This window comes from Lissotriton vulgaris, chromosome 4_2 (genome assembly GCF_964263255.1).
Source record: "Lissotriton vulgaris chromosome 4_2, aLisVul1.2, whole genome shotgun sequence".
Lineage (NCBI taxonomy): Eukaryota > Metazoa > Chordata > Amphibia > Caudata > Salamandridae > Lissotriton > Lissotriton vulgaris.
Window position 1 is genome coordinate 11,193,437 of NC_141692.1, and position 15,800 is coordinate 11,209,236.

Below are 15,800 nucleotides of genomic sequence, written 5' to 3' on the forward strand. Positions count from 1 at the left end.
ATTGAGTCATGACTCCTGCTGCATCAGAGGTGGTCTGAAGATGACGAGGTTGCTGTGCATTTTCTAGACATTGCTAATCAATTTGTGATCCACCCTATGCTCTTTGCCCTAACGTTAGTGTCTCATAGGAGCTTAAGGTCATATAGTAGTCTGTTGAGAACTTGGGCATACATGGCGGCTGGTACCGAATATGGTTCTATTAGCAGGCTGGTACTAAGTTCAGTGTTCTCCAATGGTCTCTGGGTGGTCATTTTTATTCTGTTCTACTTTGTCTGTTTTTGCTCTGTGATGGGTCCCTACTATTTGCAAATATTTCCCTTGTAGCTTTTATCTAGTGCTAGGTGGCACCTCATACTCCTAGATGAAGGGCCCAACAAATTCCCACCTCACTTCCCTGACGGCACATTAACTCGGTTATCTCACCTTAAACGTTTGGATTATGCGCCCTCTTTTTGCCCTTTTATTCCTCCTCACCACCGCTTTCCCAATAACACCCCTCTCAACACTCCCCCACCCTTCTTCGCCTCATCCTCCCAACATGGCCACCTCTTGAGTTAAGTCTGGAGCCAATTGCTACAAAATCATTTATCCTCCCGACCAGTCTAAAGCTACAATAAAACGACTGAAGCATAACACTATTGAACGGTTCCCGGACTCCCTTTTTGTTGATCAATTTTACAATGGTTGTCTTGGGAGGCTCAAAAACGATTTCATTTTCTTCACTCGCGACACCCCCTCTTGGTCCAACAGTTTATACAACTCCCTCAACATCACCTCCTCCTCCTCTATCCCATATGGGAAACAACTAAAAATTTCCCCTTCTGAGTGCTTCAATTGCTACCTCACTATCTCACTCTATAACAACGGTACTGTCATGATCCAAGGCAAAGACACCTGCCTCTCGCTCTTTGACCACCTCTTCCCTTCCTTACTCCCCTCCTCTGCAACCGGGCTTCCCCCTGTCTCTCCTTCCAGCTCCACCCATTACTCCCTCTCTCCTCCGCCGACCCCACCCCACTCCAATTGGCTGCACTCTCGAGAAGCACAGGTCGGCCCTCTTCCCTCCCCGCCCCAACTCACCTAATCTCCTATTCCTCCCCCTCACAGTATGTCCCCTCCCACATTATTTCAGTCTCACCACTAGCTAATACGCTCCTCGTCCCATCTGCACTATCACGATACTCCAATCTCTTCTCCTCCCCATACTTCTCCCTATCACCCCCCTTCTCAGTCCACCTCTCCTCCAACCCTCTCCCCCAATTAACCTTCCCTATGCTCCCCTTATCCCTCCTTCCATCCCTCCTCTCCACCCCTTCATCCCCTCGCCATTCATCCCGTTTTCGCCACATTCCCACTGCATCTCTGTTAAATTCAATAAAATAAAGATGAAGGGTCCTTGTTGTAATGTACATGTAGTATATTTATTCTTGAGATTAGATAGAAGGTACAGCATTCAGGTAGGAATGTAATATGGTAAGAAACCCCACCGGGAGCAGATAACTTCCTGCTCAGCCTCCAGGTAACTGATAAATCCCTTGAACAGCAACAGGTAGAATCCTGGATGACATCACAGAGACATGACATAGACAAGCAGACACTAACACTAAGGAGGGACAAAGAGAGAGGAAGAGCACATAGAGAGAGGAAGAGCAGGATATAACACACCTCCCTCCTTTAATTGAAAAAATGGATAAGATGAAACAGATGGCAGAAGCAGAAAGGCAGAAGACAGAACATATATGCACCAGAAATAAACACCCTTTTCAACAAGATGGAAAGAAGAGGTAATATCAAAGGGGCGCGGGCACAGAGGTTGTACAAGCACCGTAAGCTAACAAAAGAATGTAAGCTTAAATGAAATGAAAACTGAACATCTCAATACAAATGAGCAAAGGTACAGTATGGCTCAGTACCGTAGATAGAAAATGAAATATCAACTCCTCAAATTCGAATATTTTCGATTACCCCAAAATAAAGCACAATAAAACGAGCCCAACTCCTCAAAGTAAATACATGAACTCCTCTAAACATAGAGCACAGTAAAAGTGGTTCATGACAAAACGGCTCTTCACAGAAAATGCGCAACTTCTCTATCAATAGAATAAAACTGAGACCATGCAGCTCCTCACAGTAAGTAACAGAAAATCAGCAATAAAACTGAGCCCTGCGGCTCCTGACAGTAAATAGATGAACTCCTCTAACCATAGAGCACTATAAGTGGTTCATCTGAAATGACAATAAAATTGAGCCCCTATTGCTTCTAATAGCAAGCACATGAACACCTCTAACAATAGAGCACTATAAGTGGTTCATAACAGAAATAAACATCAAAATTGAGCATCACTCTAGCTCATCATCACTAAGAATGAAAACAAACTGGAGCACCTCAACATAGTTGAGCACATAAATGACCCCAATAAGCATAACGCCTACAAATCATCACCAAAATGAAAGCAAATGAGCACCTCAACAAAGGTTGAGCACAAACGTGGCTCCAGTAAAGTAGGCAATAATAGAATAAATTATTTAAAAATGCATCACTTGCAAATCCACACAGAAAAGAACATGTAACAGCATACATACATAACCTAGAAACAGAATTCTAAGCATTGAGCATATAAATCGATTTTTAGCACACCACAGTACTTAGAAGAAATGCACCCAAGGGTAAAGTACAGCGCAAACTACACATTGCATAAATTAGGAAAAATGCAAAATTGTACACAACATCTTAAACATAACAAATCAAAATAATGAAAGTAGTCACCGTTGTCATTTGAATGAAGGGAGACACAAACAGCTCTGTAGAAATCTCCATGGGAAAATTTTAAGAAAATCAAACAGTACCTTGTTGGAGAACACCCTTTTGTTTAAGGAAAATAAATAAATAAATAAATAAATAATTCATGAAACAGCAAACACCGGTGAGCGATCTCCCACCCGGGTCGTAGATCCAAACGTAGTGAAATGGTGTGCAAATCAACTTCTCGAAGTCAGGAATGTAGACAGACTCCCAAATGCTGTAAAGCCAAGCGCTGGCATGTGAATTCCAGATGACAGAGCACAAATATCGAAGATTGGAAGTTAAAGAAGTAACGCCGTAGTGCTGCATGACAGAGAAATTGACAAAAGTACACACCAGAAGAACACGCAGTACTGCTGCAGAGTATGCGCAGGACGTGGTTGGCAAGAAGGCAAACTGCAATGACAGTACCAACCACAACATGGCGGTACGTTTCTTGACGACAAGCTGGGTGGCTCAAGGCACACAGAAACATGCAGGCGTCGATAGGCAGCTGAACAGGCGTCATGGAGGAACGAGGAGAGAAAGACATAACAGAAGCACTCTGCCTCCATGCGACGCTAGAAGTAAGGTGAGTGTGCCCTTGAGCTCGAGCTACATCTTTATTTTTAATTTTTGAACAAGGCAGTTGTCAAGAAATAGGCATCAGGTCTCAGCGTAGGCCACAAGGCAAGCCAAATAACAAAGTAGAATAGCCCTCTCTTCACTCAAACTGCCAGTGCACAACCTCCAAGGTAACGAAACACGGAGTTCACACAGATTGATGCAGGCAGACTTTAATTTTAAGTGCAGGTTGTAACGGTCCCAGTAAGTAGCGCTTTTGTAAACAGGAGACCTTTAAACAGCAGGTTGGCAAAAGTTGTGCAGGCAATAAACTGAAGTCACAAAGTGAGCTGACAATCTTTTAAACAGCAGATTCCAGAAATAGCACAGGCACACTTCCATTTAAACAGGAGGTTGCAGAAGTAGCACAGGCACACCTAGGACAGACAGCAGCAGTAACGTTACTCACGTAAAACGCTGACTCACTAGATGAAAACAGGGAGTCCTTTAAGTTTGCTCTAGTGCCATATGATATAGTAGTAGTATTACTTCGGCAAAGGTTATTCCAATGCTCTGGGTTGAGACTGTCCGTTGGAACCAGACACCGGTGGGGTACCCAGAAGCAGGAAAGTAACTTTAAACGTTTCTCTTCTTGTCTTTGGTTGCAATGATGTCCTTTTTAAATTCAATGAAGTCCTTTTTCTTTTAAATGGGTCCTTTTTTACCTCATCGCCAGTGTTAAATTCAGTAAAATAAAGATGAAGGGTCCTTGTTGTAATGTACATGTAGTATATTTATTCTTGAGATTAGATAGAAGGTACAGCATTCAGGTAGGAATGTAATATGGTAAAAAACCCCACCGGGAGCAGATAACTTCCTGCTCAGCCTCCAGGTAACTGATAAATCCCTTGAACAGCAACAGGTAGAATCCTGGATGACATCACAGAGACATGACATAGACAAGCAGACACTAACACTAAGGAGGGACAAAGAGAGAGGAAGAGCACATAGAGAGAGGAAGAGCAGGATATAACAATCTCTCTCCTCCCTCCTACTCCTCCAGTACTGCTGCACTACCCCCTTTTCCCTCCTAGTAACGCCTTCCATCTCCCTCCCTCGGGCCCAGCAGGACCACTTCCCTCCCTCAACTTCCCTTTCTCTCAACCCCCTCACTCTGCCAGATGACTGTTCCCTTACTGCCACCTCTCCTAACTGACAGGACCTACACAACCACTGCACCTCGTTTCCTCCCAAACCTCCGACATTCCCATGACGCCACTCAGGCCTCCCTCCTCCTACCTCCCTACCGCCGTGTTCCGCACCTTTCTCCCTCTAAATTTGTCCTTAACTCCTCTCCCTCTTGCAACACCAACAATGACAACTCTCCCTTAACGCCCAATTCACTTACTCCACCTGTGAACCCCACACCCCAACTTACCTCCTGTCCCCCACCTCTTCCCAACTTACCTCCAGTCCCCCCACCTCTCCCTGCCTTCCACCACCAATTCCACCCCCCCCCTTGTCTTAATCGAGCCACCCAACCTTCCGTGCTCTGCCTCATTCTCACTGGAAAATACGCTAGGCTCTCTGACCACCTCCATCTCCCAGCTTACAGCTGCCATTTCACTGTTATGCTCTATGATCTCCACCCATTCATGCACCTCTACTCCCTCCCAACTACCCATGAGATGCACCTCGCCCCTTCACCCCAATACAGCCAAGCTCAACCTCTCGTCTGCAAACGTCGTCAACTCACACAAGCCCTTGAACGCCACCCTCCCTCAACAGACATACCCTAGCAACCCCACTATCTACACTATTCCGACCATCACATCTGTCAGAACAAAGCATCCACCTAAACCTCCCCGAGCACCCCCACATAGGTACAATATCCCAATCACCATTCAGAGCCCAAGTGCCCCTTTCACCAAAACAGTCTTGACAGAGCTGCGCTGTTTGCTTCACAACTGCAGATCTGCAGTAAAACACAAACTGGAAATCTCCGATACCATCACCCTTCACAAACTTGACATGCTCTTCCTCACAGAGACCTGGTTCAAAGATACCTCTCACTCTATGTTTGATCTCCTATTACCCACAGGTTATTCCATACTTAGGAATGACAGAACTGACAACACGGGGGGAGGTGTCGCAGTCATCTTTAGAAACGCCCTCCAACTTAAGGCTTCTCCAATCAGTTCCTCCATCACCTTTGAATGCCTTTCTCTTGAGCTTCAATTGAAACACCGTTCACCGCTCAGATTCCATATCATTTACCGCCCGCCTCGTAGTGGCCCTTCATTTATAGAAGATCTCACTGACTTCATCAGCGACCAATACACACAAAGTGACAATCAGACCTTCGTGGGTGACTTCAATCTCCACTGGGGCGTACCGCAAGACTCCTCTGCGAACTCTCTGGCCACCTTCCTCTCTACAAACGATCTTATCCAATACTACACTGAACCAACCCACTCTAAGGGCGCAATCCTGGACCTTGTTATTTCTAAAGCAGGCATGCTCTCTACCACTACCCCAATCCATGTAGATTGGTCTGACCACCACCTCATCCCATTCTCTCTTCAACTCTCACACTCTATAACTCTTGGCCAACCCAAGAGGGCCATCTCCTGGTTCCGGGATGCCAAAAATATTGATGTTGGTGCCCTCTGTGAATCAGCTTTGCTATCACTTCCAAGGCTAGACCCGAACTTAGCTGTTGATGATCTCACCTCCCAATGCCTCACAGTTCTTGCAGCTGAAATTAATAACATCGCTCCACTCAAAAGCAAAAGGATAAGGCCCACTCCCTCAGCACCTTAGTTCAACAAATCCCTTTATGAGGAAAGGAAGCAGCTAAGATTCCTGGAGAAGCAATGGAGGCAAGTGCCCTCCACAGACAATTTAGCCATGCTTCGCACAGTAAGATCCAAGTACCACAAGCATATCTTCCTTGAGAAAGCGGCGCACTTCAAAACCCTCCTTGACTCCGCCAAAAATAGACCCAAAAAACGATTCGATCTCATCAAGATTCCGAGCTGCTCTCCCCCATCCTCTGAGGTGGAGCACTCTACTAAGAGAGCAGCGGATTTCGCTATTTTCTTCGATGAAAAAGTGAAATCACTTGAGGATCAGGTCGCTCATCCTACACCTCCAGAGGAGCGCAAATCCTTAGCCATTTGGCAGAGCTTTGACCCCATATCTGAAGATGCCCTTCTCAAGGGCATACGCGAAACAAAGCCCTCTAACCATTCTCTTGACCCTATCCCCAGTGTCATTGCCATTGACTTCTATACCCATTCCCTTTCCTATTGGACCACTCTGATCAACCTCTCCCTCTGGCAAGGCTCCCTTCCTGTCTCCTTCAAAACTGGACAGGTCACCCCTCTGCTCAAAAAGCCCACTGCTGATGCGAAGGACCTAAACAACTTCCGCCCCATCACTAACCTTCCCTTTCTTGCGAAGATCACAGAAAGATGTGTAGCAAAACAACTCTCTCGTCATATCAAGGACAATGATCTTCTTGACAATTGTCAGTCCATCTTCATCCAAAACTGCAGCACTGAAACAGCCCTACTGCAAGTGGTTGATGACGCGCTGAGGATACTCGATTTGGGGGGGTCCTGTCTTCTAATTCTCCTTGACCTTTCTGCAGCCTTTGACACTGTCAATCACAACACCCTCCTCAATATCCTTCAACAGAGAATGGGCATGGAGGGCTCTGTGCTTAAATGGTTTGCATCCTTCCTCTCTGACATATCCCAAATTATCAAAATAGCGAACAGTCTTTCTTCTCCTGTGGCGGTAGGTCAGGGTGTTCCTCAAGGCTCTATACTTGCACCCACATTGTTCAATCTCTACTTAGAACCACTGGGAAACCTCCTAAACAAATCCGGGATTCACTATCATCTCTATGCAGATGACACTTAACTCTACCTCAAGGTTGCCTCCACTCATGATCTCTCCATCCTAAGCTCTACTCTGGACTCCATCCAACACTGGATGTCAACTCATCAACTGATTCTGAATCCCTCCAAAACTGAATTCCTCCTCTTCTCCTCCTCACTCTCTCCTCCCCCGGTTCAATCATGGATGGATCAGATGAATCTACTGAACAATAAACCCATCATTGTCGACAGCGCAAAATCCCTCGGTGTCATTCTAGACAAAAAACTCAATCTAACTCCTCACATCAATTCTATTGCAAAATCTGCTCGTTACCAACTGCGCCTTCTTTGTGGAATCTGACGCTTCTTCCCGGAGCAGGACCTTATAACCCTGGCGCAATCGCTGGTCCTCTCCAGAAAAGACTACTGCAATTCTCTTCTTACTGGCCTCCCCAAATCTCACCTGTGCCCACTTAAGTCTGTTTTCCATTCAGCAGCTCGCTTCATTTATGGGGCCAAAAGAAGCGACCACATCACACCGTTGTTATCCACTCCCCGCTGGCTTCCCTTCGAGGCTAGAGCTATCTACAAGACCGCTTGTATCACCCACAAAGCCTTGCACTCCTCCTCTCCTCGCTACCTGGCGAATAAACTGAAACTCTCATGAGGCTCTAGACCTTCACGCAATGCGGAGAATCTACTGCTTGAACCTCCCACTTTCAAGAAGGAGAGAACAATGGCCCAATCCTTTTCAGGCAACGCAGTGAGAATCTGGAACTCCCTTCCGCCTCAGCTCGGGACCACCGCCTCCTCCCAGGCCTTCAAAAGGGACCTCAAAGTTCTCCTCCTCCAGAGGCACCTCCAAAAGTAATTCACGTCCTCTTGTTATTTGGAGGAAGACTTCCCACTACTGATAAATTCTACTTTCCATGACCATGGAAGTGCCTTCCCAGTGTATTCCTGGAGTTGGAGTGTCTGCCCTTTTGCAGTATTCTCCATGTACTTGTGTTTGGTGCCCTTTTGTAACATGCACACACCACTTTGCCCTTGTAACACACGGTTTGCTACCTCTCACATGTTTTTACCTTTGATACCTGCACAAGTGCCACCTTTGCCTATGTAACGCTTGTTCTTGTGCCTGAGTTATTATATACTTATTGCAGTATTATACCTCAAATTATACTTTGTTTTCTCATGTAACTGCACACTTGTCACTTTTTCCTCTTGTGCACTTTTTACTACCTCATGTATTTTTGGTTGCTCACAATTTTTACTACCTCATGTATTTTGTTTGCTCACAATTGTCACTATTACCTTATGTAACGTAACGTATGCTTTTGTAACCTGTTCTTTTGTAATGTTTCTCATTATGTTTCATTTCTGTTCCTTTTGTGAAGCGCTCTGACACCTTCGGGTAAAGTCCGCACTATATAAAAATGCATAAATAAATAAAGAAATGAATAAGAAAACACACGACACAACAGCATCTCTAGGGGTATCAAAAGTGTCACTAACTATCCCTTCCACATTGAATGCCCCTCTGCTCAAAACCTTGCAGGGATTACCACATGGTAATACAAGCTTCAGGATCTCCGAGGAAACAGTGAAAAAATCAGCTACCAATGCACACAACCCCACTCGCTCCTTGTCTTAATTTATGCCTATTTATCTGACTACCTGTATCATACTCTCTCTTCCTCTCTTACATTCCACTTGTGTTTCTCCCTCTCCCTGGCCCGTTCTCCCTTTCCTGTTTTACAAAGACTCTCACAGACACCAACTCTGTGCCTCGTTGTCCCTACTTTGCATCACTCTCTCGTTCCCCCACATTCTGTCTCTATGACTCTGACAGCACAAACACAACTGTGGACAATTGATGTTACTCTTTGTGTATCTGTCTCAGTCCCCCTTTGCTTCTCTATAACTGAATAATACGTGTCACTATAACCACACACCACATATAACTTTATAATAGGAAAGGTTCCAAAGCACACTGAGGCAAATATACCTGTGCTCTGTACAGAACTAGTCACAAGAGACGATTTGCTGCAGCACACAGAAAGAGGAAAAAACGAGGAGAAATTAGAACACTTCTCATTGTTGCACCTCCCGACACTACCCCTGGGTGGCGCTTGAATCTGATGCATTCCCAGGTTTACTTTTCCTCATAAGTCTGGGAATGCTTCATATTCCATGGGTGTTGCGTGCGGACACCCACATAGACACCCATTAAAAGCCCATTTCACGCAGTGTTCTGTGTAAAAGGAGCAGATAAATACAAGGCCATGAAAAGCCATATAAAGTGGGTTTGTGTGGCCTTGTGAATATGCTGCGGCACAATGTGACATTGAGTGTCAAAAAAGTGACTCTCCGGTGGCCCAAAAGTGTCACAACGGGCCTCATAAATGAAGCTCCAAATGTATTAAAATGTAGTACTTCAGCAGCTGCACAACTTTGCCTCAGTTTGAACAACTGAAGAACAGGTCTCTCGCCAATGCCAGTCATTCACTCAGAATTAGTTGCTAATTCCCCAGAACACTTTTTAAACTTGCCCCAGCTTTCATTTTTATCAATACTTTAACTCTGGGCACTGGGGCCACTTAAAGTCAGACAGACACAAACAATACCTTATGTACGTTCCTTAAAGTGGGGCATGAATCCAGAGTTGTAGCCCTCTACGGTCCTACACAGATTCCACAATACATGATGAGACAGGGTTGGGAGAGGAAGTGTTGTTTAGACAATTCCAATGATGTCACAAAGCACTAGAGAGACACTTGAGGATTGGCAGGGGTGTCAGAAACTACTGAAGGATGTTTTGTGCGCTCTGGGCTTGCAAAAACCTGGGGTACTTCCTGTGGACAACAGTGCTTTTTCTGGACAGATGAGAGATTCCCTGGTTCAGCAGGTCTTTTTATATGAGTAAAAGTTTGAGAAATCTCAGGTTTGTGTTTTTTGAAACTCAAATAATGTTTCTTAGAATGAAAAAGAGTGTTTAAAGACTGTGGATGTTTTAAGAACAAACTGGGGGGCCTCAACACTGTTTGGAGCTTTTAGAAAACAGAAGAGTAGCCACGAGGTGCCCTCCATATAATAATTGTATGAGGTAGTGTTGCTTTGGCAGCAGAGTGGGTTTGTGTGAGTTCAGTACTGACATTTCCACCCAGCAGCCAGACCAGCTCCTTACACACCGAGAGGAGGACAATAAACCATCCTTACCTGTCCAGGGTGCTTCTAACATCCTGCAAAAGAGAAGAACAGACAATAGGGCATCAGTTTCCACAACAGATTTTAAATTCTGCCAGGTTTTAAGGTTTAATATAAGCTGTGAAATACAAGTTAAGTTAAACATATGCAGGTATCTGACCGAAGAAGACACTAAGATGCTGGTGGGAACATGGGCTTCTATTGGAATTTACAAGAGCATATTATCAAGCCTATTATCACAGCTTTTGCGTCAGTTTTCTGTCGCTAAACACAGATAATTTTATCGCCGTTCCTTGATAATACGCCCCAAAGATGCCGATCTCACACCTCAACACACAGACTTTGGTATTCTAAATAGGGTCACCCGACACAGCACAGTTTATGATATCCAGAATGGGCGAACGAGACACGCAGAGCTTTTAAATTCTGAATGAGGGCAGGTGATAGTATGGACTGATTTTCTGAATGCACAGTGTATTATAGCCTCAAATTCCTATGATCAGATGGCATAACTTGCTAAACCTCATGCATTGCTAGAAATAAGGAAAGTTAAATCAGAAAAAGAACCAACATCTGTACTTGAAGTTTACCACGACAAATTACCTCTAACTCGCTTGTATGGAATTTAATTTACTCCTGGGTTTATTCCTGTTCCGCTACAAAACGGGGCATGCTGCAACTAATGGGTTACACTGGAGCAATGTCAAAAGATTTGTGAAAAAATAGGAGTGGGGGCTTGTGTGTATTACAAATACCCAGCTGTTAGCTCCTGTTATTTAAAGAAATGCTCCAGTCGGTATGATTAACAATGTGAAAGAAAAAGTGGGAAGTACTAAGGGGTACAAGAGCCTTAACTCCCTCCTTTAAATGGGTCAACATGTTTCTTCCACCCTTCCCTGTGGCTTTCATCAGGGCAGAAAATCTCACTCCCTGGAACCCCTCCTTATACACTTATGTGAATTGTGCATGGTGCATTCCAGTCATTCACCATACTTACCAAAAAATATTTTACCTACTTGGTGTTATTATTTAATTTCATCCGAAATGATAAAGAAAAAGTTTAGTCTCAATAGTCCCGGGACAATGGGAAGTTTCATATGTGCCCCTTGTCAGGCGTGGAAAAAACGTTGTATTGTTATGTGTCGATACTAGCCATTAGCTTTAAGCACCAAGTCGTATACAGCCCGTGAGTGATCAGGTATAACGGCAAGATCATCTGGTCAATATATAAGTGAACACTTCTAACATTCACGCAGACATTTCCTGATACCAAAAGTGATTCAGGGTCTGGTTCTTTGAAGTTTTATGTTTGGGTTCTGCTTTGTTTTTTAAATGAACACTCCTCTCTCTCCTCTTCCTCTTGAAAGGCTGCCTGCCACAGCAGGAGAGACTCCAAATCTGATAGTTCCACCACAATACAGGCTCAGGGAGAGACTAGAGCTCATATCTAGATGTCAGCCACAGTGATATGTGCATGAAACAGTTAATACCAATTCATGTTAAATGTACAGGGAGTCTCTCTCTCTCTCTCTCTCTCTCTCTCTCTCTTCCTCTCTCTCTCGCCCTCTCTCTCTCTCTCTCTCTCTCTCTCTCTCTCTCTCTCTCTCTCTCTCTTCTATCCCTCTCCCTCTCTCTCTTCTCTCTCTCTCTCTCTCTCTCTCTCTCTCTCTTCCTCTCTCTCTCGCCCTCTCTCTCTCTCTCTCTCTCTCTCTTCTATCTCTCTCCCTCTCTCTCTTCTCTCTCTCCTCTCTCTCTCTCTCTCTTTCTCTCCTTTCCTCTAATGTGTTCACATGAATGCAACAATTCAGAAATGTTTCTGGGGGGATTCCTCCCCTCCTCATGTCTTCCCCAGACCGCCATGGACTTTTCAAAATGGAACAAAGTGTCCTCCATGTAATGTATCATTGTTTGCAGGCACACTCACACTCAATGTACATACACAGCAAACACGTTGTTCAATATTGTCACCTCCTTGTAATGTGCAACACCAGGTACACATAATCCAGCACAGACCATCACTCTGTATACACTGCCCAGTACTGTATACTTTCTACATTGTGTTCTGTGTGCTATTTGCAAATCCATGCAATGTCAGCGCACACACTCAACATGTGCCAGCTGCACAACATGTCACCCTTCATTTATTGTACTTCTTGCAGGCACACATACACTTCGCACATGCTCTCATTGTGCACACCCTGCAAAGCACTACATCTCCCATGTAATGTACCCCTTGCAGTCAAACATATGCAAATTACATGCACTAACCATGCATGTACTGCACAGTACTGTTCTATCCCTGTGCTGTACCCTTTCCAGGCACACATACATCCAGAGTAGTCACAGCGAACCTCGCAGCAGCAGAACTTTTTAAAAGGTGAGTGAGCCTGTAGTCCTCACTCCAGTGACGCAGGTTAAAAGGACCTGTTCACTCCTACTGATCACTACAAGTATGTTGTAACCACCGTTCTTGAGCTGATGAACTCTTATTGACAGAGGTAGCCTTCCACCACTATGAGGGCAACACTTTAAGCATCCCACCCAGTCCAAGACCGCAATCCGTGAGGCAGGCCTATGTCATGATACACACACACGATCTGTGTTTGCGATTGACAACAAAAATCAGCATTAGTGATACAGCTGGGCACTAAGGCAGGGTTATACAATCTTTTTTTTCTTGTTTATTGGCATTCAAGAAAATTACGTAAGAGTCAGTATACATACATATGATAGCGTGCATCATATTACAGCCATTTGATTAAATCACATCAACCATAACAACAAAACAAAAGTACCACAGCTTGATTTCACATTTAAATTATATATCATGGTACACTCAGTGGCATCATAGCGTTGTTATTGCAGAACGCACTATCTCTGAGTATTGCAGCATGTAGCGAGCCTCGATAAATAGAACAACAGTATTGTCTCGCCATACACAACTGAGGGGTTACTAAATATCTGCTTGTCGGGTATCTTGGTCCAGGTCATGGATGAGTGGTGCAGTGTGTTCATGAGCTTAATTATGGGCAGACAGCCAAGTCAAAAAGGGATCCCATATATCTCTGGGTCAACATGCCAGCGGCAGAAATTCCCAGTATGTATTCAGTTGTTCCTGACAAAATTTGATGTCTAAAATCCATGCCGTAATGGCGGAGTGGTTATTTTGCCCCAATGCATTGCGACTCTGTTTCGCTAGTAGTTATGTAATGTTATGTTAGCAATTTCTAGAGCGTCCAAATACTCGTGGGTGTCTCTGTGCTATGGACTGTAAAGGAAAGTGCCTAGGCCCTTTATTGCTCGAATAGCCAGGTTTTTACTTGTTTTCTGAAGGATAGTAGTGTGGGGCAGATCTTAATTTGTAGGGGGAGCAGGTTCCATAGTTTAGCCGTACAAATCTTCTGTCACCCCAGTTGACTTTGTTTGTTCTGGTGACGTAAATAATTAATTTACTCTCTTAATTTCTATGCAGGTAAGTACTTAATCAATAATAACTCAATCAGAAGGAAAGAAAACAGAGTCCGTGGTGTTAGAGTTTCTAAGGGTTTTATTCCTCATAAAGGAATCAGGATATCATGTTCTGACCACCACAGGGGTGTCAGAAGGGATAGATGAGCGCGCTCACGTTTATTGACATTACATAGCTTATATACTTGATTTACATCATAGGTTTCAGTGTGAGAGGCGTAACAGCTGAGAGAAGACAAGATAACAGTATACACGTGGTACCAATACATCATCAAGAGGCGTAAACTAGGCGTGAACTAGAGGTGTGTGCTAGAAACGTCACTGATAGGTGACGCAAGTGGGTGGCACCAAGGGGTGGTGCTAACAGAATGTTGCAATGTCAGCAGAAATCGGAAGCTTGGATGCGCGCGCAGCTGCATGACGTGTGACTGACGGGGTGCAGGGGTCTTGACATTTACACTGACGGAGAGAGACAGAAGTCTGGCATGTCAGATCAACTTGTACTTCTATCATATCTGATATCTGATGTTTAGGAACTATACTATCTGGGCGGAAAGGTCTCTAGGGTAGAGGCTATTCTATGCTAACTGTGGATGCGTGTACAAGCGCCTGAATGTCTACATGTGAAGCGTGGGGGCACGGGGCCTTCCATGGAAGCATGGCAACGGAGACTATGAATTACTTGCATTAAGACAGATCGGCCTTTTGGCTCTGCAGCTGGAGAGGATGTTTACAGAATCTAGTAGGCAGGAATGTATTCTCGGGGAGCGGAACAGATAACTCGAAGGTTATAGTCAGTCTTGGCAGAAAGCAGGCTTGAGCTGAGCGCAAGGGGCCGCGCTGAATATAGGGCATAGTTCATGAGTACAGAGGTAGCCTGGGCAGAGCCAGGAGCCACAAAAGAGGTTCAGATGGCAGGAATTCAGGGCCTACTCTGGCTAGAGCAGGAAAAAGCGAAAAGTGTACTACAAAAAGACGTTGGCATAGCATACTTAGGAACGGACCATATAGTCCATTCATGGTGCATCTGAAAGAGGACAAGTTAACGGTGGACGCAAATGTATTTGCGTCTTCATAGCTGGCACAGGAGGGAAGTTACATGCACTTTAAGCTGGTACATGGAGTCGGTGGGGTACGCGCTAGGGAACACAACATGGCCAAAATTTAATTTTCCTCATTCCCTCCTTGTTCCCTACGGACCCTTCATGAAATATCGATCCTCATGAATCGATCAGTCTGTTCTTGTAACATCATTTGTTCTTCTTTCTTTCGGTTACGTTTTGAGTGAAAACTGGAATGTTCAATGCAAGAAGTGGCACACAGTCCACAAATCGCTGGCCCACACTGTAGGCACAGGCAGCAACTGAATACTAGGACTAGGCCAATGCCTAGGAAGGATAGGATCTTCCATCCCCAAGCTGTTAACGTTGTCCAGAACCAACCGGACCAAGTCCAGGTGCCTGGATTCTGGTGTATCTGGTTTGCAATTTTATGAAGACGGGTGATAGCTTGATATACAGAGGGTGCATTTTGTGGAATGAAAACACAGCAGCTTGACCCGATGACCTTACAAGCTCCACCTCTATCTGCCAAGATGACGTCAATTACAAGACGATTCTGAAGGACAACAACCCGCATAGCGGACTGCTCTTCTGTTAAGTTACCTAAGGCGGAGGTAGTTTCATTTACTACAGCTTCAAGTGTTCTAGTTAATCTGCGTATTAATTTACTATTCTGGACAGGGCCTAAAAAGAAAAAGAATCCTTTATTAAAATCAGTATACTGTTCCCATGCCGTTTCTGTGTAGTCGACAAGGGGGGCATCTCTTCTGGGTCTATTCTTTACTAGATTGCTATTTCTATGGTAATCAGAAGGAGCTAGGAAAACGGGTG

At 44.7% G+C, this 15,800-nt stretch overlaps 1 protein-coding gene across 1 annotated transcript in view; it reads right to left on the reverse strand.

Annotated features, from left to right (window-relative positions):
- LOC147718123 (uncharacterized) overlaps positions 1-15,800 on the reverse strand; it is a 163,544-nt gene that overhangs the window by 124,155 nt on the left and 23,589 nt on the right. Inside the window, exon 2 of the mRNA XM_086919246.1 lies at positions 10,453-10,475. Within this exon, the coding sequence (XP_086775372.1) occupies positions 10,453-10,475 (23 nt within the window). The remainder of the gene's footprint in view (positions 1-10,452; positions 10,476-15,800) is intronic.